Source organism: Papaver somniferum, chromosome 1 (genome assembly GCF_003573695.1).
Source record: "Papaver somniferum cultivar HN1 chromosome 1, ASM357369v1, whole genome shotgun sequence".
NCBI lineage: Eukaryota > Viridiplantae > Streptophyta > Magnoliopsida > Ranunculales > Papaveraceae > Papaver > Papaver somniferum.
This window is the reverse complement of record NC_039358.1, coordinates 128,507,624-128,535,170: the sequence shown is the minus strand read 5'-3', so window position 1 is coordinate 128,535,170 and position 27,547 is coordinate 128,507,624. Positions and strand designations below refer to the sequence as shown.

General features: G+C 37.3%; 4 protein-coding genes and 1 pseudogene across 5 annotated transcripts; 3 read left to right on the top strand and 2 right to left on the bottom strand.

Annotated features, from left to right (window-relative positions):
• The first annotated feature begins 86 nt into the window (after positions 1 to 86).
• LOC113300199 (uncharacterized protein C57A10.07-like) lies at positions 87 to 3,476 on the top strand. The gene is made up of 3 exons (XM_026549407.1): positions 87 to 1,074; positions 2,551 to 2,675; positions 2,903 to 3,476. Exons 1-3 carry the CDS (start codon positions 480 to 482, stop codon positions 3,218 to 3,220), a joined length of 1,038 nt encoding a protein of 345 aa, XP_026405192.1. The 5' UTR covers positions 87 to 479; the 3' UTR covers positions 3,221 to 3,476.
• A 287-nt stretch (positions 3,477 to 3,763) lies between these two features.
• Positions 3,764 to 5,221, top strand: LOC113300207 (annotated as a pseudogene).
• Positions 5,222 to 5,270: 49 nt separating this feature from the next.
• On the bottom strand, positions 5,271 to 9,461 carry LOC113300193 (tRNA (guanine(10)-N2)-methyltransferase homolog). Its single transcript, XM_026549396.1, has 6 exons — positions 9,251 to 9,461; positions 8,372 to 8,583; positions 6,713 to 7,033; positions 6,526 to 6,600; positions 6,169 to 6,243; positions 5,271 to 6,010 (listed from the first exon to the last, which is right to left on the bottom strand). Exons 1-6 carry the CDS (start codon positions 9,459 to 9,461, stop codon positions 5,456 to 5,458), a joined length of 1,449 nt encoding a protein of 482 aa, XP_026405181.1. The 3' UTR covers positions 5,271 to 5,455.
• Positions 9,462 to 9,878: 417 nt separating this feature from the next.
• Positions 9,879 to 12,322, top strand: LOC113332717 (endoglucanase 21-like). 2 transcript variants are annotated; one of them, XM_026579231.1, is made up of 6 exons: positions 9,879 to 10,240; positions 10,335 to 10,597; positions 10,731 to 11,195; positions 11,313 to 11,445; positions 11,606 to 11,778; positions 11,864 to 12,322. In XM_026579231.1, exons 1-6 carry the CDS (start codon positions 9,901 to 9,903, stop codon positions 12,200 to 12,202), a joined length of 1,713 nt encoding a protein of 570 aa, XP_026435016.1. In that variant the 5' UTR covers positions 9,879 to 9,900; the 3' UTR covers positions 12,203 to 12,322. The 2 variants fall into 2 exon arrangements, with proteins under 2 accessions (XP_026435016.1, XP_026435020.1); XM_026579235.1 differs by having other exon boundaries at positions 10,335 to 10,648; positions 11,606 to 11,914.
• Positions 12,323 to 12,427: 105 nt separating this feature from the next.
• LOC113350601 (glycolipid transfer protein 3-like) lies at positions 12,428 to 14,269 on the bottom strand. Its single transcript, XM_026594744.1, has 6 exons — positions 14,044 to 14,269; positions 13,714 to 13,769; positions 13,187 to 13,317; positions 12,930 to 13,068; positions 12,657 to 12,812; positions 12,428 to 12,502 (listed from the first exon to the last, which is right to left on the bottom strand). Exons 1-6 carry the CDS (start codon positions 14,267 to 14,269, stop codon positions 12,467 to 12,469), a joined length of 744 nt encoding a protein of 247 aa, XP_026450529.1. The 3' UTR covers positions 12,428 to 12,466.
• Positions 14,270 to 27,547: the final 13,278 nt, after the last annotated feature.

Here is a 27,547-nt window from a genome sequence, read left to right as displayed (position 1 = left end):
AACATTACAAGTCCGTCACTCGATCTTGACCTGAGGTCCTTTCTTGACTGACAAAAAAGAAAGAAAAAAAAGTCTCTTGTTGCACTTAGGTTAAAGGTTATTGATGGTTTGTGCGACAAAATAAGTCAGATACGTGAGAATACATTACATTTCATCACAAATTCGGAAATTCCTTTCCTGTGATCCATTTCTATACTTCCTTCTTCTGATTCTCTTTTTCATCCCCTGAACTGCTCTCAGGTTCTCAAAGTCACGATCTGATCAATCTAACTTGAAAAGTTCTATCTGGGTGAACCATCTTTTAAGTCTCTCATATTTCTCCTAAAGCACATCTTCTTTCATTCAAATTTTGATCTGGGTATGTTAAATTTTACCCCTTTTCGTTATATCCGAAAACAAATTGATGAATTGATCTATCTTCTAAATCACCATCTGTACTCTTGAGCTATTATAATTTCGTTATATTCTAATGTTATGTCATGATGAACATCTTCTCGCATGGGAGTCCTAAATCCTTTCATGCTTACCCTAGTAGTGATTTCGATTTAGAATCAGGAAGTTATAGAAAAACACGAAAGCCTAAAACTTTACTATCTAACTCCAGAAAAATGTTGAAATCCTTAGGAAATCGCTTACATTACTATTACAAATTACATCCCATTCTTTTCTTTTTCATTTCGTTATCGTTTGGGGTCACTGTTTTAATAGTTCTCTCTGTATACGAAAGTCAATACCGTGGAATATTAACTAGTCAGAGGAAATTTGATTTAGGTTCTTCTAGTTCTAATCCGTTCTCGAAATATCAAAATTTAGTAATGGTTGCTGGGCATTCAGTTTATATAAGTAATAATTGTGGGAAATTGGATTCCGAGGATTCATGGTATTTAGAATCATATCAGAAGCATCCTGGACAGGCTGCTTCGTTTTTGAGTCATATAAAAGAAGGGGTTGAGATTGCGGCCAGAGATGAAGGTGCATTGCTTTTGTTTAGTGGTGGTGAGACTAGGAGAGATGCTGGTCCTAGAAGTGAAGCTCAGAGTTATTGGGCAGTTGCTGAATCACAAGGATGGTTTGGTAAGTTATTGAGCATTTAATTTCTTTAGTCTTTGGCCATGTGAAGTACTACATTTAAGTTATGAGAATCCCTGATTCCTCTTGTGTTTGCCTTAAATACTTGAAGTACTTGTACACAGAAAACCGTATAAAATCCTTAAGGAATCATTGGTTTAGTTACTAGGTTACTAGGTTAGTTGTTGATTGGAGATTCTTATTAGTTACTTGTTATGTGAATGGATCTAACATCTAAAGTCTATGAAGCTGGTAAGTAATGATGGGCTTCTGATCCTCTAATTTGATGAACATGATATGTATTCTCTGAAAGGTTCTAGTCTGATTGTATTTTGTTGGACCGGTGGTGATAAAACCATGGTGTTTTTTGTGCACTTCCTGAGATAAGGGTCCGAGTAACCTGATGAACCAGGTCATCATCATCTCAGGTTATCTGACAGTAACTAAGCTAGCCTGGGTCGGATGCAATTACCTTGTAATAGTAAGGAAGCAAATCTTGTGTGAGCAAAGCTCATTGTCCTCTCAAGACAGGTCCTTGTTTGTTTCATGATCAACTGTGATGGTTTTTGCTGCTTGGGTAATTGATTTCTTTTCTGAACTTCAACAGTGGTAAATATACTTTAGGACACCACATCCATCAATACCACAGTACCGTCTGATTTGTAGAATTGCAAGCTGCATGGTCATTGTAACCACTTGCACCATCTTTTCAACTACAATTACCTCACAACCATAATTTATTGCTGCTGCATCAACACCATGACAGTCCCACCTTTAGCTCCACATACTTACTGTAGTTGCTATTTTTAGGATCATAAGCATCATCAAACCTCTTGATAAAGGTATCATAACGTCAACACTTCCATATTCCAACAGTACTGCAACATCACTCAATGGGTTTGTACCACAAAATAATCACATTAGGTCTCATCACCGTCACCTCACTTCTATGCTCTGGTATTTACTTTATTGAGTTGTTACTCGTCATACTAATGTGTACTTCACCAGATAATCTTTCTCTGCTTCAAGTACTGATAAATATGAACACTAATAAGCTGTTCAGAACCTTGGCGAACACCATCTTGAGTGTACTAGCTCAAGAAGCTCTATGGTAGTGTTATGTTTTTAGAGGTTCCACTGTGCATGTGTTCGTACAGATACTTTTCTTGGGTTTCTTATTTTGGTTTGAACACTTGGAAGCAAATGAGTTCATCGAGGCAAATTTTGTCATATCTTCGAATCTGGTGAGTGCTTTGGGCCCTAGTTATGTCTGCAAAAATTGAATAAGACATAAACCATAAACATTGACCTTTAGATTCATATACCCTTCCATTCCATAGTTTTGTGGCTTTAGAAATAGAAAGAAACTTATCTTTGGTTTGTGTGTTGAACTTGTGATGTGAATAATCTTTAGGTTGTACAGAAAAACGATATGCTATTTGAGTTTAGATATTTCTCTATATGAATTGTTTACTTTTACAGGAAACAAAGAGGATGTGAGATCGAGGGCACTCACAGAAGAACATGCTAGGGACAGCTTTGAAAACCTTCTATTTAGTGTGTGTCGGTTCCGGGAACTTACTGGCATTTATCCACATAACATCACTGTGAGACTTCCATTTCTTTTACATTATTCTTCTTTCTGTTATTTCTCTTTTACCTCCATTCTTTTTACAAAGAGAGAGGTGCAACAAAATTCCTGTTACCTCCATTACGTAATGTATATGTTTACATTTTTTGGTCCCATCAACCTAAAAGTTTTTGTAGTCATCATTGCTTTTAGTTACAGTTCTTCTTGGAAATTAACCATCTGTAACTTGTGGACGAAATGCAGGTGGTGGGTTATGATTTTAAGGAGGAAAGGTTTGCCCAGCTCCATCGTTCTGCGATAGGCTTTCCTGAGGAGCGATTCTTTTACAAGGGTACCCCAGTCTCATCTACTTCCAAGGAATCAGCGATCAAAGGTGAAGCTTTAGTCAGGACACTATTTCAAGATGACCCATATGGATGTTTAGGTCCTCTTCGACGTAAGAAGCTTGGTCGAGATCCATTCCACCGCTCTATTCCATACCCTAATGGGTGTCCTGAACTAGAAGGGTTATTCAGATACTGTGGTGCATCTACTTACCCTGGCACCCTTCCTTGGCCTTGATACCTGTAATAACCCTACTGTTATCTAAAAAGTTTATTTTCTATTTATAGTTTAAAAATATCTATAAACCCACTTCTTTTACTAGGAAAAAAAAATAGTAGTAATATTTACAAATGGTCAAGGTGCGTTGACCAACATTTTGACAGCTAAATGATATCCAAAATGGATTTGGTTCAGCAGAGGACATGAATACATGATGCAACTCTATTGGAAGTCTCACTTGTATTCTTAAATTTTAAGATTTTCACTTAACCAAGAGATACTCTGATCCTCGTAGGATAACGTTTTCTGCTTGGGATCTTTCTTTCTCACATGAACATAATTTTGGCTTCAACCAGTAGATGCTCGGATGAGATAATGTTTTCCGCTTCTTATCTTTCTTTCTCACATAAGACAGCAATGTAAAACTCAACAGCGATATTTCCAGGTCCATGAAGAAATCATAGGGCATGGCAGAGATGATCTACCAAGATCCAATGTGTTTTATTTTCTTGTCGCCAAATTGTACTTGGAAGGAAGCAGGTAATTCAACGAAATGAGAGTGTGAGATCCACACGGCTCTATGGTAGTCAACATTAAATATTAGAGAGTGAGTGAGAGACCAGCATCAAATATAAAATTCTACTAAAACCATATAAACTAATCTTCACTTATACAAGCAGTGGGAGGAAAATGAATGATTCTTCGTCCGAGGTTCAGGCAAAAGAAGATAAGTATCGGTCTTACTTGTATGGAGAAGGAGAGAGACACCAAATGGAGATATGGTGTTCCTAACTACGATGTAGTTAACAAGCTCTTTGAAGACGGCAGAACTAAGGTACAGACCACTTCATAGAATTCATTAGTTGATTCACTCATGGGAGATGGAGATGTTCCACTTCATAGAATCGGATTTTTACTGTGTTTTCCATGTTTTGATTTGTTAGGTGTGGCCTGCTGGTTCTGTTGAAGAACAGGTGCAAAACCTTGTCAAAACATGGGAGATGGAGATGTTTCACAAAGTACGCTTAGAAGATTTCAAAACCATTGATCCATCAAACTACATGTTCAGTCTCAATGGTGAATATCAAACTTACCCTCTTCATCTTTTTTGTTTTAGTTATTTGTTGATGGACTGTTCATCAACCTAGACAGTTTAATTCAGTCGCAGAAATTATCATCCCCATGTAGTCGAGTTGTTAGCATGTCACTACATGAAGAATTTGAGGTTGAAAATATCCTAAAAGACTTGTGAAATCTAACAGGAAGAAAACTAATATCTTTGGAGGAAAAGCGCAAGCAAGGTGGAGGCTACAACTCGCTATTGCAGACCTCGTTGCCTGAGAAATATCGCCTCTATAACCCAGCGGAGGAAACAACAGATTCTGCTCATGTAGCGTTCACAACAACGTTTCCTCGTGGGTTTGCCGTTGAGATTATGCAGGTGTACTCTGGACCATCGGTTATTGTTTACAAATTCAGACCCTGGGGATTCCAAGAGGGTCCTTTTAAAGGACATGCTCCAACTAGAGAAAAGGTTGAATTCTATGGCATGGGCATCTTTACGGTAATTAAACTCCTCTTTGTCGCATCTTTATTTGAATTTCAAGTATTCAGGGACAAAATTCATGGTTTCACTAATGCTCGTATTTGTTGAAACAGTTGGATGAACGAAAGAAAATCGTGAAGGTTGAATTCTTCTTTGACAGAGTAGAACTACTTGGTGCTCTTGTCAAAGGTGACCATACCTCGGATAACTCTGTTAATGAGACTGCGTCAGGTTGTCCCTTCCTGAAGAATACAGGATAAACAGCTTCGGGGACAATATGTGAAATGAACAGAGGAATAAATCGGACATGAATATTGGGGGTTGCCATCACAGTTTCAACAAATGAATTGTATTTTCTCGTTTCCTTTTCTCCAATGAATCAATGATGTATTTTCCTTTCCATGAAATGAATAAGATGCAAGGACATGTGAATCTGGGGTGTTTCACAATGTTATCGTTTGAGGTGTTAAAAATGATGAAAAGTGGCCGTCTATTTATCCGCCTAACTGAAACAAAAATGTGGGTTTTGTTTATCCGCTTAACTTTCCCATTGTTGTGGCATCATCTTAAAACTGCTTGATTCAGATAATACACGTTCAAAATTTCATACAGTACATAATTTTCTCTCGGATGATTAAAAATCTTCATAGAAATGGGCTAAGCTAACAAAGTTGAGTTAAGCAGCTAAATGATAATCAGCAGTTCAACTACACATACTTTCCTCTATACTTCCGGCTTGGATCACTATTTGACTTGGACTCCTTAACCACGTCAGTCTGCAAGTCATTAGGGCAGAAAACAGCAGAATGAAGGTTGCCCTCTTCTAACCATTTGAGGTGATTTTCTTTAAAATCAAGATGCATCTTTGTAGCTTCCTCTGCAACCTCTTTGGTGTAAGATCCGGTCTTTACCATTGTCAATAGAAATCTGCTGTAACGAAAACTCAGGATCTGTTCACTAACAGCAAGCAGGGAGAAACATGGGTGCTCAGGGAAAGAGGGTTCAGAGGAGGCATCTTCACTCAGTACTGGATAGAAAAATACAAGCCTCCCACCCATGACTAACATCTGCGCAGCAAGGTCAAGCAAATCATGAACACACTCTGCTAAGCTGTAAGGGGCCGTCGATGGTATGTGACCTATTCTCTTATCATCTGGAACAGTATATGGAGCAACAACACCCTTGAGTAGTTTCCTCCCACCAGATTTACGGCCTCCCGCACGAACACCATATGGAGGATCGCAGATAATTGCATCAAACATCTGTGGAGAAATAATAGAAAACAGCAGTAGTGAGATTACATGACGATGTGCAGCAGTAATATACTGCTCAGTAAATTCAAAGCCTCCATTGAAGTTTACCAAGGGAATAGCAAATTAACAGTAAGCAACTTCAAGGAAAATAAAATAAAAAATCCTACCTCTTTTAGCCCTGGACGCCATGGAGGAAGGTTATTATCAGCCCTCAGCAGACCAACTGGCATGGGCAAACCGTACTGCAAAAACAAATGATGATACAGTAAGCCTTTCAATTCACTGGCAAACAACTTCTATTGAATTTGCTACTCCTAGTTAAAAAAACATTTGAATATGATAAAGGCACTTTTCCCATTTAAGGAAACTTAATCAGACTAGTGCAGAGTCCTTTCTAATCTCTCGATGAATATAGCTGTAAATATGATAAAAATTCTCATCAGAGTATGTACAGCATGAATGCAGCCAGAATAGATGTTATAAAGCTTAAATGATTTATCAATCCGTGCAAAGAAAGGACTCACCTGCTTGAAATTGCTCCAAACATTACAATCAGGACCACGCCCATCACGCACTACTCTGATGTCAATGTCGGCCCCCTGAACAATTCCTTATCAATTATGTTCACAGCAAGGTACTGGAATAATCACCATACTAACAGTTCCAAAATAATCTATGACCCACAGATCAAGATAAGATTGTAGTACAAACCATTGTTATCGCTCCGAAATGTGCAGCTGCAACAAGGATGCTACCTGTGCCAACGAATGGATCATAGACAAGTTTTCCCGGTGCAGCCAAAGCTTGGTTGGCCATAAGAAAAGCCATTTCTGCATCCATGGCTGTGGGACCTAAGTAATTTCGGCTTTTCAACTGATACATTGGCAAGAGCTTCCGATCTGCAGTTCCAATTTCCCGTCCAAAGAAGATTTTTTTTTCAGCAACAGGTGGAAGCCCGTTGTTCTTTGATCCATAGTTGTCTGTTTCCATGACCCAGAACTTGTGATCAGGTTTCTTTAAATTGACTTTGCCCTGTAAGAATACATAAGGTAAGAAACTGAACTAATTGATATACTGTAGATTGTGAATTTATGAGAATATACATCGAGTTAACCTGAAAAGGGGGAGTTGGATTACATCACATGCCAATCATGTAAGACACTTTCCTAGGTTAGATACATTTTGAGAAACTTGGTCAGCAGAAAGATTCCAGTACAAAAAGAAGACAAAATTCAAACCAGAAAATTACTGAAGAGGGAGGAATAGGTTCTCGCCCTTGATAACATCTAGAGAACAAAACAATGAATAAAAGTGTGGCGTTTACATGTTTTCACATCAAGCAGTTTCTATGTATCTGAGACCGGCTCTCATATTTGATATTTCTATCTAAATGCCTCCACTTATACATATCCAGAAAATTGTAAGCCACCGCAGAGCTGATGCCCATCATCAAATTACAACAGTATGCATTAGAGAATCCCTGCTTGTCCAAACACTGTAGTACCAAGTGTAAGAATGTAACATTCACATTAGTTTAGGTCTCAGAGTAACCCCCCAAATCACAACTACTTTTATGGGTTTCTTCTTCAGAAATGACTTGGCAGTTTCATATCTCAAAGGACCCAATATCTATTTACATACAAGACAAACTCTCCAAGTAATTCTGGACTCAGAATTCTATTTCCTAAGGGGAACACTAGAGTACTATTTCCTAAAAATGGTGTGCTAGTTGGTACATATAGTGGATGAGAGATTTCTGCCTGAAGAGAATTGACAGAGGGAATAGGATGAAGGGAGATGCAACACCTAAGGTAAAATACCATCGAAAGGTAAAGTAATAAACATTTTCTCATCAAAGAAATAGAGAGATCCAACGCCTAGGGTAATGAAACCTTGACAGGTAACGTTGGAAGCGTCTACTCACCGATGTAATAGAGAGATACCATGCCTAGAGTGATCTACCTTGAAATGGAGAGTTCCAATGGTCTTTCTGTAATCAAATAAACATCACGTTCCTATTGAGCAGTTTACAATTCTATTATTTTTCTTGTTTTGCAACTGGTTGTTTATCTTATTGGGGTCTAGGCTCATCAGCATAAAACATCAAAGACATAAGAAGTTGAGCTTTCCCTAATGTATTGGAACCTAGTATCTGGAAAATGTGTTACAAAGTCAGATGCAGCCTATTGTTCATTGTTGATTAAAGAAGGTTACTTCTGTAGCATGCTAGAAAGACTAAACAGTGGTAGCGTTGCGGATTATGGACACAACATTTATAAGCTTATAACTGAAGTTCCTCGGTATATATATCACGCAATTACCTCATTAATCTAGTTCATAACTGCAACTATAAAATGATAGAAGGAAAACCTTAAAGGGTATGAATGCGAATTTCAGAATACGCTCATTTTGCTCTTGAAAGGTGAGAGAGTTGCCAAAGCTGTCAATGATTATCCTGAAAGTACTGTCTGAAGTCATGTACGGGGCTTTCAGGTCATCTGGGTAACTTTTGATAGCCTCTTCCAACTCTTCATAGCTGCCTCCTTCACCCCAAAGTTCATAGATTCCCTTCACCAAAATACCTGCACTTGGACAAGTAAAATGAGAAAATCTGGTTTAATTTGCTTAAAGAATATTTAAGGTGCCGGGATAACGCAAGTAATGGACACAATAAATTACTATAACACCCAAATTTGCGAGTCAACTGGAACCCTGCTAGTGAGTGAACTTATACAGCTGAACGCTACTGTGCAGGCCTTATTTCATGTAGAATGCATGCCATGGTTAATTAATATTTTATCCGCTTCAGCATATAACAGTATCATCTCTAAGCAAAGCACAAGTACAACGTCACTCTAAGTAAACAGACAACTGGGGGAATCCCTTATGCAGCAATCACCAAGAACTAAACCCTAATAAACACAAATCGAGAATTATTTTCATCTAAACCTCGCATTAGATGGAATTTCTAAGAATATCGATTTATCTACTCCGAACTCCAGTGTTTACACTATGCATAGTTCATCAGAACTTAATATTTTCAATAGTGAAAGTAGAAAAACCCTAGCTTTGACAGACTTTGTTTTATCTCCACTTTTCTGTATACAATTGTTTTAGCATAAATTTCCACACTTTCTGTTCTGGGTTTTTTCTATTCATGTATAACTAAATTTATACAGCTTAAACCCTTACAAAACCTGACCTAATAACTTTTCCATAAACTTGAAAAATACATCAAAAGGTACTTACTTCGTTTGGCGACGTTTGAGGCGATTTGTTCAGAAGGAAGATTGACGAAATGGTAAGGACAATCAGGGTGATGATGTAGAGGAAGTTTCCATTCTAAAGAATGAAAACTTTCTTCTTCGCCTTCAAAAGCACCGAAAAGCTTCGCAAGAGCCTCTACTTCAGCTTTCCTGTAATCCAGTAATCTATGGAAGAATACACACAGATACCACATCTCTCTCTGTCTCTCTCTCTATCTCGATCCCTCACTTGGGGCGTTAGTGAGTTAACAGTTTCAGGAAGAAGAAGAAGATGATGAAGTGGGAAAGATGAGAAGCAAGGTTAATGCTAGAAACCCAGTAGGCCAAAACCCTGATAAAGGTCAAGGTCAAGTCAAAGTTGGAGGTCAAGGTCAAGTTGTCAACATATGTCACCGCGGATAATCTAGTAGTATCTTAAGTGCAGTCCAGTATTACTATCTACCAACGACTACCAAACATGACAAAGACACAAATTTTGGAAGCTCTTCGACAATGGTATCTAAGAAAATAAAAACTGCACATATGAAGACAAAAAATACATGAGAGTGTATATTGTTATCTGTTGGCCAATTCATTTTCGCATCTCCTTCCTTGAACATGACAACATCTGATGATATTGAAGGGAAGTCTTCTATGTATGTTCATACAGTTTCAGAAGCTTGTCGGCTTCTTCCATCATCTAGTCAGTGGAACTCTATTGAACTTGAGTTTCATAAGTTTCACTCATCAACGATTTCAATACACAATGATAATACACCTTCTGGTTACTCTAAATCTTATGATTGCAATCTATTTATTAGCGATAAATCGCATTTCAAACGTTTCATTTATGTGTGCGTGGCTCTAGTATTCATCATTCTCGCTACAGTTCTATTAGTGCACTTCTTGCCTCTCAATCATACTCATCAAGCTTCTTCTAGTAACTTGACGGCTCCATTGAAACAAGCTCTTCTATTTTTTGATGCTCAAAAGTGTAATCTGCATTTCTAGCACTTTGTACATATATTTCATTATGCGATCTGGAGTCTGACAACATTTAATTTGCTGACTATCTTTCCTTGTTGCAGCTGGAATTTTGCCGAGAAACAACTACTCCATAGATTTTCGGGGGAATTCAGGTTTGCAGGATGGAAATTTTGGCGATCCCCATGTGGATCTTGTTGGAGGTTATTATGATTCCGGTAACAATATGAAATTTACTTTTCCCACCGCGTATACCACTACTTTGTTGAGCTGGACTGTGATTGAGTACCATCAGAAGTATAGTGATATCGGCGAGCTTGAACATGTCAAAAGTATCATCAAACGGGGAAGTGATTATTTGCTCAAGGTGTTTGTTCTTCCAAATTCTACTTCTGATCCGACCATACTTTATTCCCAAGTAAGCAGTGGATTAGTGAAGTCTTAAATTTATCCCGTTTATTAGTACAACTCTGACAACTTTCTTTGTTGAATAATTTAAGGTTGGGAGTACAAGTACAGGTAAAGTTAATGATGACGATTGTTGGCAAAGACCTGAAGATATGAAATATCAGAGGCCTATTTCTATTTGCAAAAGCAATTCTTCGGATTTAGCAGGGGAAATTATAGCAGCATTATCGGCAACTTCATTAGTTTTCAAAGGCAAAAACAGGAGTTACTCAATCCAGCTTATCAAAGCAGCGGAGAAGTTGTTTGAGCTTGTAATTAGAAACCCAAATAAGCAAGGAACTTATACAACGGATGATGCTTGTGGCAAAGAAGCAAGGCAGTTTTACAACTCTTCTGGATACTTGGATGAAATAGTTTGGGGTGGAACTTGGCTTTTCTTTGCCACCGGGAATGTTTCTCATCTTAAATACGCAACTGATAAGGTTGTATTAGCAATGAATGCCGAAGAGGTTGATGATGGAGTGTTTTATTGGAATAACAAGCTCCCAGCTAGTGCGGTAATAATCTTGTGTAGTTTACTAGCCCCTTCGGTTTATGGGTGCATAATTTGACTTCCATTTGTCATGAGGAATGAAGTGACAAGCTTTTCTCATTTTCTGAACCTTTGGCTTTAGGTTTTGTTAACACGTCTTAAGTACTTTCGAGATCCTGGTTATCCGTATGAAGAAACGCTAGACTCGGCCACCAACATGACAGACTTACTCATGTGTTCATACCTTTCTTCTCAAAGATTCACATTTACTCCAGGTAAAGTTGCTTGAGGTTGAAATTCAACCATGTAGGAGAAAAAATGTTGCATTATGATGAGTGTACTTAATAAGGTAGTCAGAATCATGTAGGCAGGACTTAAGGCTTATGTGCAAGAGGATAATTTTGTTTGAGGTTATAATATTGCACATGTATACAGGTGGATTGATTCTCTTAAGACCTGAATCTAGTTCCCGACTTCAGTATGCTGCAACAGCATCTTTTCTTACCAAATTGTACAGTGATTACATAAAGCTCACACAGAGCTCGGGTCGACGTTGTAGTACCAATTCCTTCTCCATAGAAAAGTTGCATAAATTTTCCATCTCTCAGGCAAGTACATAAATATAGTTCATTTCACGAGTTTTTCCGTAGATTCTTATTCGTTTGTTAGTTTCATTTTTTGGGTTTATTTTAGGTGACTTACATATTGGGAAACAACCCGCAAAATATGAGCTACTTGGTTGGGCATGGAGACAATTTTCCTACACACATTCACCACAGGGGTGCTTCGATCCCATGGGATAATCAACAACACACTTGTGCAGAAGGAAACAGATGGTTATACTCAAAGGATCCAAATCCTAATGTTCTTGTAGGAAGCATGATTGGTGGCCCAGACCAAGATGACCACTTTTTGGATTCAAGGGATAAACCAGAGTACACTGAACCAAGCATATCAGGAAATGCTGGTCTAGTTGCTGCACTAATCGCACTTCACGACCTTCCTAAACATTCTTCTGGTTTGAAAGGCTAAGGGAGGAATAGATCAGATGGGCATCTTTTCAAATATCAAAAGCGAATAGCTGGCTGGCTTTTAGCATTATAAACGGATTAACTAGTCAAAGAACAATTTGAAGTTTATTCTTTGTTACAATGTGTGTACATAAATGTTTAAGATAGCTGCCTTGAACAGATTACACAAATTCTACTAATTTGAAAAGAACCAAAAAAAAAAAAAAAAAAACTTAGGCAGGTAGATCGAGAAACGTAAGAGGTTCTATACTTATATTTCCTTCTATTAGGTCGTCTTTAACTTGTGGCAATTGAACTTCATCTGCAAGGACAGATGCAACAAAAGGTTCAGTAAATAATGAAGGACGATCAGTTATACTACCTCCGTTTTTTAAAAAGAGATACTATCACTTATTTAAAAACGGAGGGAGTATGTTTTATTAAAATGTGAAGATTGGTGTAAATTTTTTTTTTACCAGAATGGAGTGGATTTGATCTAAAAGAGGCAACAGAACTGCAGTTAAGCTCTTTATTTCTTGTGTTAACAAGTCACTACTGTCTTTCTGATCTTGATCTGCCACTAGCAAGTTGATGAAGAAGGTTTTCCTTTCTGGTACCAGCTTGAGAGCTACCTGTTATGCAACAAATTTGATTGAATATGCGCTCACCAGCTTTCAAATCTCATTATTGACACCATGACAAGTTAACTAATGAAAATCTGAAACAAGGCGTGGCATAATATTCTGTACTCTGTAAGCAGCAGAAGAAATCCATCCATGCCACGGTTTCAACAAGATGTTGTAGGATTCCTCTACGGCTTGTTTCATGCTTTGCCCACCTTGATCCTTCACTAATTTGTCTAACAAAGCTACGGCAAAGTCCAGCGACCTATCAATTCCCAAGAATAACATAATAAATGGATGATCCCATAAACGTGGGTGAGAAGTGTTAAGTAAAATAATGCGACATTTTACTGAAAAGATTTGACGTGCAAGATAATGCTTACCTAGTGAGCCAAATCAAGGCTCTAGTACAGCTGCTAACCTTTCTTGCACTCCTTTCAGTTGCCTCTTTCTTCAAAATTTCAACAACATTTCCGAATCTTGAAGGATCCGACTCAAGAAACATTTCCAATCTCTGTAAATTATATCGAGACCTTTTGAATTAATTAAGTTCTATATATATCCGAATTCCATGCTGTATTGAAACACACATGGTTCCTGTCTTTTGCTTACGGACATGATCAGAAACTATTATCTATATGCTTATCAGTAGTATTTCGTTTATCCATCATTTGGTCCATGAAAGTTTTTGGACAATAAATTAATGCGTCGGAGTCTTATAACAAAAAAGGACAGCATTATCATATATGTGGTGATACGAACAAGGTTACATCTATATGCACCTCTATTCTCATGACATTACTATATGATAATGTAGTCAGACTGATCATCCTATCCTGCTGAAACAACAAACAACTGCTAGCTGTGATTTTAATTACTATTTTAATAATTGAATTATGTACGTACGTACCTCAATATTTTGATGCACATCTTGTCTCAAAACCAACATTGAAGTTCCTACTTTATCTGCAAAGAAAATGTAAATCAAATTAACTCTCATGGATTCATCAAGACTCGAAAGAAAAAAAGTGTAAAATGAACTTAAAATGAATCCAAAACACATGAGCAAATTTGTCGCACCCTTCCCCGGCCGGCATTTTATCCAGACGCTGGAAAAAATGCTTGTAAAGTGATAAATTTGAGGAGGAAAGATTAAAAGTGTTAATGCAATGTCGGGTACATTATGTAGTTAGAGATCAGGTGTATGCATAGAGAAAGAGAGAGAGAGAGGGAGACCAACCAAGTGTTAGAAGAAGGAGCAAGTTGCAAGCACGTAAAAAATGCTTGGTAGAGATATAATCTTGATCGTGAGCAGCATTGGCAGGAATAGGAGGAGCACCAGTGCTAGAAGGGGTTTTATGATCTTGAGAACTAACATCTTCCTGTTGATCACTATTACTAGGTGTAACCCTTACTGTTAGACATAGCTCTTCAATGATGCTCCTTATTTCAGAACCGTTCTCCATTATCCCTCTCTTTGAAATATCCCCTCTCTGTCTCTCTGTCTCTAGATCTCTTTATTGCTCAATTCTTTCTGCCCCTCTTCCTTCTTACATATATATATATATATATAGTGATGGATAATTAATCAATGATTCCTCCCAAGAGGTCATCCTAGGTGTTTACTAAATACAGATAGAATTCTTTCTCTTTAAGTTCTCAATATCCAATGTGTAAATTCTCTTTTTATTGGTTTAGTCAACCCAATGGATGCAAAGTCTAGAGAGAGAAGTTTACACTGGGCCGGTTACCACTTCCTTGGTTACAACTTAGAAGTAGTTGATCATCATTTGTGATTGTGACATGTTATTTGATTTTCTTAATTTCTTTTTTTATAACGGAAATTTCTTACTACCTCGGTTTCAAAATAACAGACATGTTTATGTGTATTTTTTTTTTGTATAAACCTGCCTATTATTTTGAAACAGAAGAAATATTACTTTATGTATTTTTTTGTATAAAACTGGAGATCCAATGCATATTCAGCATTTGTGCAAAATACCTAAGGATTTCCATTCACATGCCCAGTGGAAAATAAGAGATACAGCCTTAGTTATGCTTATTGGTACTAACAATCTGTAAATAATTAAACATATGGAAGGCACAACAACAACTGACTAAGGTCTCAAACTGTCTTACATGATCAAGCCAATTATCCATCGAAGATTGGCTGTTTAATTGTGGCTTACATTTGAAAGTGAATTTGTTATTTTATACCAACTTATTACTCTTGTTTAATAGGGGAACCAGAAATGATGGCTGGTACGAGGGGACCAAAGTTTGTTATGCATGAAAAAAGAATGATATTAATAACCTTCATTCTTGATGTGGGATATACATTTCATCTTCAATTACCTAAATACACTGATGGGTTACAGTCACCCACCTCAGTGTATAAACTTAAGGTTTTGGGGGAAAATTTTTATTGGGCATTATTTAAATAATCCTAAAGATATTCGGCTTACCCAACTTAAAATGTACGCTCATCTTCTAAAAAACTTTTCTTCAAAAGAGATTATTGAAATACTCTCCTTCATATAGTCTTTCTTTTTTCTATCACACATGACATCTCTTTTCACTTTGTTAAATTAGTCAACTAGGTATGTACAGAAAATCAATCTCAAATACCAATAGGATCTGGCCTTGAGTAGCAAAGGGATTAATAATGAACATAGAGTTATGTTCACATATTCAATATTTCCTGGCATGTTAACTTTCAAATTTCACTTGTACAAACACCGAAATCTGTTAATCAAGAAAGAACAAATAGAGAATTCGAAATATGCAAATGAAAAGTGGTTCAGATTCGTTTTTGGGACCGGACCTAAGAAGATCAGTTCTAGGACCGGTTCTAATGCGATCGATCATGAATCCTTCTTTGAATAGGAAACCTAGATTCGAGTTCAAACTATCTTTTAATCATGTTTATGAAATTGCTTACTAACATGTTTTCAAAGCACAAATTCACATAAAAAGTTCAACATGAACTAGTAACAAGTAAAATATTAGTTTTATGCTGAAATCTCGTAAGCACGGAAAACTATACTTCATAACTCAATACAATAAGTTGCGGAAACAACTAATGTATATCATTCCTTCGATGCTTTGATCATAGATAATGATCAAGTCACTTGTATCCTAAATCCATGTAAACAAACTTCACATGTTATGTTTTTTAATGAATAAGACCGTAAGAACTAGATAAAAATGGGACACTCGTCCAATAGTTATTAACCTCAGTTTGAAGGATGATGTCTTCATTTGTTCTTCAATACGTCTTCAAGTATTCAAAAGATAACTAGAGTTCTCAATATTTTTATGTCCAAGTTTAACCTAACGAAAATGAATCTAGTAACTAATTCAAGTAGTGAGTCCTGGAACTAAACTTATAACCAAACTTGATATATCAACGATTGATGGGTTCAACCAAACTGTATTCAAACACTCTCTCTATCTCTCTCTGGTTTCACGATTCTTAAAATTTTAAAACTCCGAGCAAGTTGTTTCATGTTCATCTTCTTCCCCTAGATGCAAGTTGTTGAACTGAAACTAGTACCTGAGAGATTAGTTTCCAAGAAGAAGTTGGAGTCGGATGTAGATGTGGAATTTCTTAATCAATCATCATATCAAAATTCTCTCAATCTTACACATCCAACTGTGATGAGTTTCATCTACAAGGTTCAGTTGTTCCAGGACCACAAGCTCAAGTTGTTAGTACCGATAAATTTATTTTTTTTGGTTGAAAATAGAGAGTTAACAAAGGATTCAGGACCAATTTTTTTTGAGCGACATTGATCAAAAGTGGAATCAACTTTCTTAAGTTGGGTCAAAAATACAGAGCTCATGAAATAAGTTGGCTCCAAAAGTGGAATCAACTTGCTCAAGTTGTCTTCAAAAGCTAGAGTCCAGGAACAATTTCCTCCAAAAGTAAAGTCAACTTTCTTAAGTGAATCCAAAGACCAAGTTAGCTTCAAAAGTGGAGTCAACTTACTCAAGTAGATTCCAAAAATGGGGTCAACTTGATCAATTTGTCTTGATAAGTGGAGTCGACTAGCTAAGATGTTGTCACCAAATACAGTCACTTTGGAGTCAACAAGTACAAGTTGTCTCCAAATATGAAGTGAACAAAGCATAAGCGTCTCCAAGTATTTTGGAGTCCAGGAACCATGTTGGTTCAAATATGGAGTCAACAAGAGTAAGTTGTCTCCATAAATTTCATCTTCTTCGACTAGGTATATGACGAACTTCGGTTTGAATCAAAATCAATCAATAAAGTAGCTTAACTTGTATTGATCCAACATAAATATCTTTAAAAAAAACAGAAATTACAAACCTAAAATCAGATCTAAAACAAAATCGATCAAATGAATTAAGTATAACATTCTAATTCTCTGAATATGAAATACTTAGTTTTTCGATTTCTTATTTCAAATTTGAATACGGAGAAAAAAAGACGAATTAGAATACTTAAAAGGTTTAATTTGAACAACTAAATCATAACCTTAGTTTTTGATTGATTTCAGTTTGATCTTCAAAAATTCCTCACTTAGTTTGAAGCGAAGGTGGGAAAGAGAACAAAATAGGATGTCAATTGTTTTAGTTGTAAGAATCAATTGAAAATTTGGAAAGACCAATTATAATTAGAAGAGCAAATTTGGTATTGGAAAAAAACAAATTAAATCCTTTTAAAATACATCCCACTTAAATGACACCCCTTGAGGGTATCATCCAAAGTCCCTCAAAGTAAACGGTATTTGTTTATCAAGGGAGGATCCCTTCACAATTTTATTCCCACACTTTGGCAGTCATATTTGTGAATAAAAACCAAACGATAACGTATTTGAATCTAATGTTTTTGGGTTATGTTCCTCTTACAAAGATCTACGTTCCTACAAAATATGAGCACATTCCGAGACGTATAACACCACCATATACTACATTAAGAATGACCATTGAAAATCAACGGATTTTTAACCATTGAAATTAAGATTGATAAACTGTGAGGTTTATTATCTCGGAATGCACTCATATTTTGTAAGTATGTAGAGCTTTGCAAGATTAACATATCCCAAAATATTACCTTCAAATCCGGTATTATTTGGTTTATATTTGCAAGAAAATTGTCTAAATTGTAAGCTAGTATGACAATAAGAGTGTGAAGGGATCTTCCCTCTTGTTTATTTCCTACTTATTTTAACTTTTTTAATAAGTAGACAAACCACATGTCCATTGAGGAATTATATGGCTCGAATCTTTAATATTCTCTTATTTATCACTTGTGTTTACTATTTAGGCAGAATATCGTCGCCTATTGTTATAAGAAACTGCCAAAACGGAAGAAGGGGGAAAGTGAGGGAGAAAACATGTATAGAAATCGAAACAATTTCAGAAACGAATGAGACTAAACAGGGAGAAGGAACCGAGAAGGAGGTATCAGTAACAACAGGTTTTATTATGGGACAACTCATGATGTTCATACCGATTTATCATGTGCCTCTCCATCTAGCATTGGGTAGACAAAGAAAGACGATCGAACAATTCTCAATCATGGTCCTTGTAGATCGAATCATCCGTATAGGATAAAAAAAAAGAAACTCCATATATTTGATATCTTTCTCTTTAAATGAGATCTCAATTTCAGATACGGTTCCCTTATTCGAAAAAAAAACGATTGCTTAACTATAATATTGATTTTGGAATATGCATTTCTAGTGGGAACTGCGTCGAGTATTTTCCAACAAACTGTTTATTAATGACTGAAGAATATGAACTTTCTACACAATAAAGGTCATATTCATAGCATTTCGCACTTCTCGAAAAATATAATATGTTTCGCTATTCTGGGTGGTTATTCTATTCTAATTAATGAATCTCGTTCTTAATTCTTGGGTGAAAGAATTCCTCTCTAACTTAAGTGACATAATAAAAGCTTTTTCTATTCTTATATTAACTGATTTATGTATCGCATTCATTGTTATTTGACACAGACCTGTTCTAAAATAGTCGAGGTATTTCAAATTGTTTGTTAACATGGACAAAGTCAAGAAAACCCCCTGAAATGATTTCACTCATTTGTATATATAGCAAGGTAAGGAGACTTTTTCCTAATTTGTTTAGTGGGGATCTAACCAACCGCTCGAATCCATTTTTTATTCATAGTTGGAAGTTCTTCCAACATGATAGACATTATTTTCGAGAAAAGAAAAAAAGTCTTTTCAATATTCCTTGAGTTCAAGGAGACATTATTAATCATGTAACAAAGTATAAAATATGACGACTAGAGAAAAGCCGGCTATCAGAATCGAACCGATGACCATTGCATTTGATATTAGTCTCACAAATCGATGCAAGTTCATCATGTTACCTTGCTTGCCTTAAAACCTTTTAGCTATATTTTCGAGACAAATCGGATGTTGTTGGTTGGCTTCAAGCTCAAAATTAGCCAGCTTTTGTAGTTAGTTTTTTTATGTCCTAATGTAAATTTTATTTACCAAAAAAAAAGTTAAAAAAATAAATAACCTCTTTAAAACACAAAGGGACAACGTGGTGTGTAAGTTAGTGTAAGAATAAAAGCGTGAACGTCCCGCTTGTTCATTTTCAACTTATTTTAATTTGTTAATAAGAAGACAAACCACATAGTCATTGCATTGGTCTCAAAAATCGATGCAAGTGTATTGCCATGTTTGCCTTAAAGCCTTTTAGCTATATTTTCGAGACAAATTAGATGTTGTTGGTTGGATTCAAGGAGAAGGTTGTGTCGAGGTTCTGGCAAGCCGGCATAAAATCTGTTATATATTTATGAGATGGAATCCTTCCACCTCTATCCTACCGCGGACATGCTCAGGGATAAAAGGCTTTCGGGTTCTCGGTTGGTTGGCTTCAAGCTCGGAATTAGCCAGCTTTTCCAGTTAACGTTTTTTGTGTCCTAATGTAAGTCTTATTTACCAAAAGATAAAATAAAATAATAAACTACCTCTTTTAAACACATAAGGGGACGGTGTATTATGTAAGTTAGTGTGAAAATAAAAGTGCGAAGGGATCTTCCCGCTTGTTTATTTCCCGCTTATTTTAACTTGGTTAATAAGAATATTAACCACATAGCCATTTCATTGCATTGGTCTCGAAAACCGATGCAAGTTCAACATGTTACCTTGCTTGTCTTAAAACCTTTTAGCTATATTTTCGAGACAAATTGGATGTTGTTGGTTGGCTTCAAACTCAAAGTCAGTCAGTTTCTATAATTAATTTTTTTTGTGTGTCCGAACGTAAGTCTTACTTATAAAAAATAAATGAAAAATAAATTACCTCTTTGAAACACAAACAGGACTACGTGGTGTACAAATTAGTATGAGAATAAAAATGTGAAGGGGTCTTTCTTTTTTTGTTTATTTTCCACTTATTTTAACTTTGTTAATAAGAAGACAAACCAAGTATCCATTGTATTTGTCTCAAAAATCGATGCAAGTTCAACATGTTACCTTGCTTGTTTAAAAAAAAATAGCTATATTTTCGAGACAAATCAGATGTTGGTGGTTGATTTCAAGCTCAAAATTAACCAGCTTTTAAAGAACAATTAATTGGGGGATAAAAAAAGGAATTGGGGGATATTGATTACTTCCCCCAACCCATGGTGTGTGCTAAGGGGTGATTTTTGGGTATGAAAATACTAAAATACCCTTTGATTAATTAAAAAAATATTATGAAAAGACCATTATGCCCTTTCTCCTAAAACATTAAAATCAAAAACCAAATTCATATATCCCCTATTTCAGTACCGGCACTGACCTAGGGTTAGGTTTTGAAAAAAAAATTCATCGTTCTTCATCCGTTCTTCGTCGATTCAAAAATTTCTTCGTCGACTAACCTACCTGAATCATAAACAATGCCTCCACGAAAGAAAACGAATGCCCAATCGAACTCAAAATCGATTGCTCAATGAAAACAGGAACAAAGAATTGCTAAGATTGCTCAAGAGCAAGAAGAAGAACAAGCAGCGGATTCTGACAATCAACTTATCGCAACCATGGCCTCTCTGAGAAGGTAAGTGATTTTAAACTACTTTATGAGTGTTTTAATCGATTTATAGCAATGGGTTTAGGTTAGAATCGCAAACCCTAACTGAAATAGTTGAGTTTCGGTGATTACCGGCACTGAAATATGTATAAATACGGTGTCGTTTTTACCTTCCGGCATTCAATCTAGGATGAATGCAATGCCGGTTTCACTCCGCAGATTCACCAGAAACTGAATTTCGATACCGGCATAGAATTTGGGTCGAATTCCCTGCCGGTTCTTGGTACCGGCAGTCATTTATAACTATTAGTGTATGCCGATAGTGGTCTAAAAACATACAGGAGAGTTTATGAATTTGTCACCAGTACCGGTATAGACTTTTGGTTGCATTGTATGCCGGTTTATAGTACCGGCATTCTTTTGTAAAAATTCGAGCATGTCGGTAGTGGACTTAAAACATACAGGAGATTTTATAATTTGTCACCAGTACCGGCATAGATATTTAGACTGATTCGAATGCCGACACCAGGTTACGGCATGGAATTGATTTATTTCGAGCATGCCGGTAGTGGACTTAAAACATACAGGAAAACTTAAGAATTTGTCACCTAAACCGGCATAGATTTTTAGGTTGATTCGAATGCCGGCACCAGGTTACGACATGGAATTGATTTATTTCGAGCATGCTGGTAGTGGAATTAAAACATACAGGAGAATTACATATGATTATCGGCATTGTCGACGGTCATTGTTTGATGCCGGAACGGACAACCGGCGTGCTTTGTTTCAGTAAGTCAATGCCGGTATAAAAACTGAAAGTGAGTTGTCTCACATTCATATCGTGTGATTTTATGATATAGGTGAAAAGCCAAGGAGGCTAACAAAAGAAAAACTAAAGATGTGGTCACTAAGAGAAGAAGGAAGGACGGTCTTGATACTGCTCAATCTCTCCCTCCTAGAGGGAAAGATGAAGGTCGTAAAAAGCGTTTGGGGGCTGAGACAAGAGGGATAATTTGGGAGAGTAGTGGTGACCGTAGTCGAGCTGTAATCCGTGACCACGATGATCAAGATGAGCAAGATGAAGAGGAAAGTGAGAATGAAGATAATGTGGTTCCTCCAAGTCAATTAGCAAGCCAAAGCGAAGTTGGTGGGCCAAGTCAACAACCAAAACAAGGCAATGGCAAGAAGGGCAATGGCAAAGTGAAAGTTAAAGGTTCCCACCTTCCTCATATTAATGACATGATACCTGACCTTGAACGTGGTAGAATTTGGGGTGAAGCTCCGGAACCGAAAACACTATTTGGATACAAGCACTCGTGGGCTCGTACTATCTATCAAACCTATGTAAGTATTTTTTTATCTTGTGCATATGTATTGTTGTGTATTTATGTAAAATATCTTAATTGTATTTTCTCCTAATTGTAGGATCATACGAAGGCTGTGCGTCTTTTCCGAAACCAAGCCGCGGATTGTTGGAAATTGTCCGAGGAATGTGAAGAGGTCCAACAAATAGTAATGGAATCTGGTCTATATGCTTTGGTTGAAAATTATGTGAAGCCTGATTCCGTGACTGTCAATTGCTTCGTCGAAAGGTATCATGGTGAAACCGATACCATGCACTTCCCTTTTGGGGAGATGACCTTCATCCCTGATGATGCTCAGAACATTCTAGGCTTGAATGTTACCGGAAAATCAATTGCAGAGTTGAGTCTCTGGACCTAGAATGGTCGATGTTGCACGCTCTGACTAAAAAGTTGTTGGGTTGGGACTACAAAACTTATGTGGAGAGCTTTTATGAATCCAAGTCTGGTAGGACAAATACAATCAAGTTGACGCTGCTTAAGAAGAAGTTTGAAAATGCAAAGCAAAGAAGTTTGGAGGATGGATGGGACCCTGAAGAAATTCGTTATACTGCCGATGCATACCTGTTATACATCTTGGGCACTAGGGTATTCCCTGACACTAATGGCAACAGGGTTAGTGCGAACTACCTTCAGTACTTGGATCCATCGGAAGATGTCTATGGTTATTCTTGGGGAACCGCGGTAATGGCACATTTGATGATGGAGATGAGAAGGGCCTCTAAGGCTAAAACCAACCAATTTGTCGGGAATTTCACTCTACTGCAGGTAATTTTTTTTTTAAACTTATGTTATTATGTATATTGTTCACATGTACCCTTATCGTGAACTTAGAAACAAAACTTATTGCTTCACCTTGGAATATGTGTGGGTTTATGTACATTTACCCACCTTGTTCAAGGACTGGACCTCCTTGAAGATCAAAGACCTTCCCGAACCCGATACGCCTATGGCTAGGAAATACGAGTTCAACAACACTCTGAAGCCCGGTAACATAGGTCGACTGATCGATATGAGGTTGGATTTGGACGCGATGAGTACCCAAGATTTTGTCTTCGACCCTTACAAGGAGGTTAGAGGGAACCTCCAAGGTTTGAGGTATGCTAACGTTGCATTCTACCATGGGTCGTTGTTCCACCCAAAAGGATACGTTATGGACAATCCTACACGTGTGATGCGCCAACTTGGATTCAAGCAATTATCACATATCAAGACGGACTCTTTTCAATGTTTTGTTCTTCACCTTTCTCGGTGCTATTCAACTCCTAATCGGTTGCATGTAGAGTATGATCCAAAACCGGATCCAACAGATTGGAGGGATAGGTAACCACGTCGTTTGGTAGATATTAGTCAGTGGGATAAGTGGGAGCTTGCGGAAAACGATGATGAGGTTGATGCCAACTACATGGACCTGCAATGGTCACATCCTTTTGTCGTCCGCCCGGATGATGTCCAAGTTCCACCCCAGAAACACCCTCCCGTTCCAACTCCCGCACCGCCACCACCTACGATCGCCCAACTTAATAAGACCGTTGGATTGTGATAGACACATTTTTGTGTCTAAGTTGTCCTCAATTTTCTGTATTGTTGGTACTCGATTTCGTATTTATTATGGTGTTTTATGTGTTTGTAGGAAATAAATGATGAAATTTTCAAAATTGTTGTAGTGATAGTGGTAAAAAGATTCGTTTCAGACTTGTGAAGGAAATGGAATTTTTAGATTTAATAAAAATATATATACAAAAATATTAACAATGGGCGAGAGGTACTGGGACTAAGGATTTGGCCGAATTCACTACACAGGGTTCAGTCATATATTCTTTGACAATTTAAAACTCAATAAAATTAACATGGACTCTGATTTTGCCAAGATAGATTCTCAAAACATCGATTATAAGTCCTAAGCATGATGTATCAAAACACCTAAGCTAAGCATACATCATCAAATTAAATAACAACCAATTAATTCAAATCATATTTCAATTTTAAATTAATGCAAAAGTCATAAAAAAAAAATTTACCTGTGTATGAAATTCACCCTCCTCCATCGTCCCAGTGTTGGGTTTAGCTCATCATGATAAAAACACGCTCAAAATATTTATTTATTGCTCAAATGGTGTTTACAATGAAGAGAAGAAGAGAAAATGGTGTAAACAGCTAATGTGCGACCCACAGGAAGCGTCACAAAAGAACGATAAAAGAGGAGTGCTATTGTCGTTGTGGTTCTAAGACCCACACCTATGACCCACGCTGACCTGTCGTTGTCACTGTTGAAGAACGACGGTTCCTGGACGTCCATTCTTCATGTTCTTCGCGTTCTTCAGCAGCAGCAGCAGGAACCGATTTTCTGCAACGCGTGATTTCTGCTTCCTGAGCTCTCCTCTCAACCCCAAACTCTCGACACCCTTTCTACTCAACCCCAGCAACCTATTTATAGCCAACAGACCCATCGAATCTCGCTCATTCACTCCATATAATTCTCTTTAACTCGGCAGTAAAGAAAATATTTCAGGGAATATTTTCTTTCCTGTTTCATCTTCTCACGCATTTTCAAGCCTCCAAATTACCATATTTAACTCCTTTACGCTCCAACAGGCTGTGAGGGTCTTCCATGCACGCACAAAACACGTTGAATCTTCTCCAAATCACGTGAAACCCGTGATATACACGAACTGCCCTGTTTTCAACCCGTGAATTGTTTAGCTGATTCTAGCCAATTCTGGTCGAACCAAACGCCCACAGTGTGTTTAATAGGCCATATCACAACTATCTACCAAAAATCAGCCATTGAATCTCCCTAGAAAACGTTCAACAATTCGATCAAAAATCTGCAGAAGTGTTCTCCATTTTCCCGCCAGAAACAAAATTCAAATGGAGAAGATGACCTCCCCCTAATCCTGTACTGGGGTGCGAATAGAAAATTCCTTTTGGGGTGACTTGGGGTGCCCCTTAGTAATTGAGGTGCCCCTTATCCAACGGTGAGATTCCGAATAACACGTGTCCTCCGAGGCTTTTACCAACTTTTCGAGCCGAATTTTCCAAAAAAATGTTTATTTTCCAAAGGTGCCTACAAACACATAAAACACCAAAATTAGTACAAACTCGAGTGCCAACAACATATAGTATTGAGATCAAATTAAACACAAAAATGTGTCTATCAATAAACATTTTTGGAAAATTCGGCTCGAAAAGTTAATCAGGGCACCCCCGGAGGACATTTGCTATACGGACCCCCACTTTTGCTAAGGGGCACCATTATTCTCAGCACTCACGACTATATGTAGCCCAAATTAATCCACAACACCCATCTTCTCCGTTTGAAACTGGTTTCTGGCGGGAAAATATATTTTTAGAAAACAGATTTTCAGTTCGTGATTTGGAGGGGTTATAGTGTGATTCAATGGCTAAAATTTTATGGGAAGACTTGATTGAGCATAACAGACGTGGTATGGTTGATTGTTTCGGTTAAATTGGCTAGATAACTCGCAAGAAAAAAAACAGGGCAACACATCAACGGGAGAAGTGTTTCACGGGATTGGACGTGTTCTCCTGTGCATGGCGTGAGATAGAAGTGTGTATAAATACATCTGTGGCGTGTACATGAAGAATTGGAGCGTGCTGGAAGAATTTTAACGCGTGGTGAAGATAAAAATGGAAATTTTGTCCTTAGAGAATAATGATGATGAATGAAGATTATTTGGGAGATATGGCGTGATTAAATGAGGCTTATGAGTATAAATAGATGGCTCTAGGTCCAAAGACGGGGATGGAGAGTTGGGGAAGAGAATAGAGAGCTACAGAGAGGAGATTGGACGAGTTGCAGAGAATATTTTTCTACTGCTGTATAACACGAAGAACACGAAGAACAGACTACCAAAGACAGTCGTTTTCCAACAGTAACAACGACGCTTATCCGTGGGTCGTATAGCTACAGTGGTTGCGACATATAGTGACAGTCGTAGAAGCTACAGCGTCAGTAACAGTTTATTGTTGTATCTGTAACAATTATAATTGTTACAAAGGCCCTGTTTTATACCTTTTCTCCTTGTAAACACCTTTTTGAGCAATGAAAAATTCCTTTGAGTGTGTTTTCACCATGCGGAGCTAGACCCCATCACTGGGACAACGGAGGAAGCAACTTTTCATGATTGTGGTAAATGAATTAATTTTTTTATTGACTTTTTGCATAGATTTAATTGTTTTATGATTTCTATTAATTATTTGTTATTTTGTTAGATGCCGCATGCTTAGTTCTAAATACTTCAGATGCGTCATGCTTTTAACTTACAAATAATATTTTACGAAATCTATTTTTGGCAAAGAACTAGAGTCACAACTTCTTTTGTTTGAGCTATGTTTTCTAGATTTAATGACTGAACCATAACAATATGAAAAGTAGTGGAATCCCGCGTCTCAGCGTCTCTTCATCTTGTGACAAATTGTGTATATATATTTTTCCTTATTTTCTTTATTAAGTCTTAAAACAAATTCTCAACAAATCTGAGTGAACGAATCATCTTACTACAACTCAATTAAAAAAAACCATCAGATTGCTAGTAAGTATTGTTAATTACTTAGTCGTTCAATGTACACATAATCTTATATTACCATATATATACTAATTATGTGTTGTATGTATGAAACTAGCGGCGTCGGCTTGGCAAGTTGAGGAAGCAGTTATGTTGCAAGTACGATGAAGGAGCGGGGCTATCCAATGAAGAAGTGAAGGAAGTCGTGGAGAAGCTTGATAAAATTGAAGAAACCGACCCTAGTGCAAGGGAGTTGTGGCCCAAGTCGACTTCAACGGTTCATGCCCCGTCTGTAACGGGAGGTAAGAATTCTAAACACCCGTGAATCCCCTGTCAGCGGGTTTACTGGATAATTTTGTATGCATATATGTTGAGGACCTGAAATCGGATTTAATTTTCTAGTAAAGGGCAAGGCCTGGCCAAATCAATATAAGGACTCGGATTTCATCACCGTTTCCTTCTTGCCCGTCTTAGGAACACGTAACCTACGCGAACCTAAGCTTAAAATACTGACTAGAACGAGACCGATAGGGTAACGAGCTTAATAGGAAAGTCATTCGAAAAATATTGGCTAACCTACTCTTTTAAGCATACTTCAAAGTTCATGATGGTTTCTGTGAGTTGAATGCGTGACTGCGCCGCCTTGTAATGCGGTGAGGCATTGGGTACCAAAGCTCCACGCAGCTTCCCTCGCCTCTATTCAACTTACTTTGACCGGATTGATTCCAGAGGGGTTTGCTTAAATTGTAACGAATTCCCTTTCGAAGGATTAGAAGCTGGTCTAGAAACAATCTAAGTGGAGCCATCATGCTTTTTGTTTGCTAGATAAATTAGGCTTGTT

Excerpts from the sequence above, each read along its gene's own strand:
- LOC113300199 (XM_026549407.1), top strand. The coding sequence starts at position 480 with ATGATGAACATCTTCTCGCATGGGAGTCCTAAATCCTTTCATGCTTAC. Across the intron at positions 1,075-2,550 it reads TGAATCACAAGGATGGTTTG|GAAACAAAGAGGATGTGAGA; the intron begins GTAAGTTATTGA and ends TTACTTTTACAG. Across the intron at positions 2,676-2,902 it reads TTTATCCACATAACATCACT|GTGGTGGGTTATGATTTTAA; the intron begins GTGAGACTTCCA and ends GACGAAATGCAG.
- LOC113300193 (XM_026549396.1), bottom strand. The coding sequence starts at position 9,461 with ATGTGGTATCTGTGTGTATTCTTCCATAGATTACTGGATTACAGGAAA. Across the intron at positions 7,034-8,371 it reads TCGCATTCATACCCTTTAAG|GGCAAAGTCAATTTAAAGAA; the intron begins GTTTTCCTTCTA and ends GTATTCTTACAG. Across the intron at positions 6,244-6,525 it reads TTTGGAGCAATTTCAAGCAG|TACGGTTTGCCCATGCCAGT; the intron begins GTGAGTCCTTTC and ends TTGTTTTTGCAG.
- LOC113332717 (XM_026579231.1), top strand. The coding sequence starts at position 9,901 with ATGTATGTTCATACAGTTTCAGAAGCTTGTCGGCTTCTTCCATCATCT. Across the intron at positions 10,241-10,334 it reads ATTTTTTGATGCTCAAAAGT|CTGGAATTTTGCCGAGAAAC; the intron begins GTAATCTGCATT and ends TCCTTGTTGCAG. Across the intron at positions 10,598-10,730 it reads GAAGTGATTATTTGCTCAAG|GTTGGGAGTACAAGTACAGG; the intron begins GTGTTTGTTCTT and ends GAATAATTTAAG.
- LOC113350601 (XM_026594744.1), bottom strand. The coding sequence starts at position 14,269 with ATGGAGAACGGTTCTGAAATAAGGAGCATCATTGAAGAGCTATGTCTA. Across the intron at positions 13,318-13,713 it reads ATGTGCATCAAAATATTGAG|AGATTGGAAATGTTTCTTGA; the intron begins GTACGTACGTAC and ends TATAATTTACAG. Across the intron at positions 13,069-13,186 it reads GCCTTGATTTGGCTCACTAG|GTCGCTGGACTTTGCCGTAG; the intron begins GTAAGCATTATC and ends GGGAATTGATAG.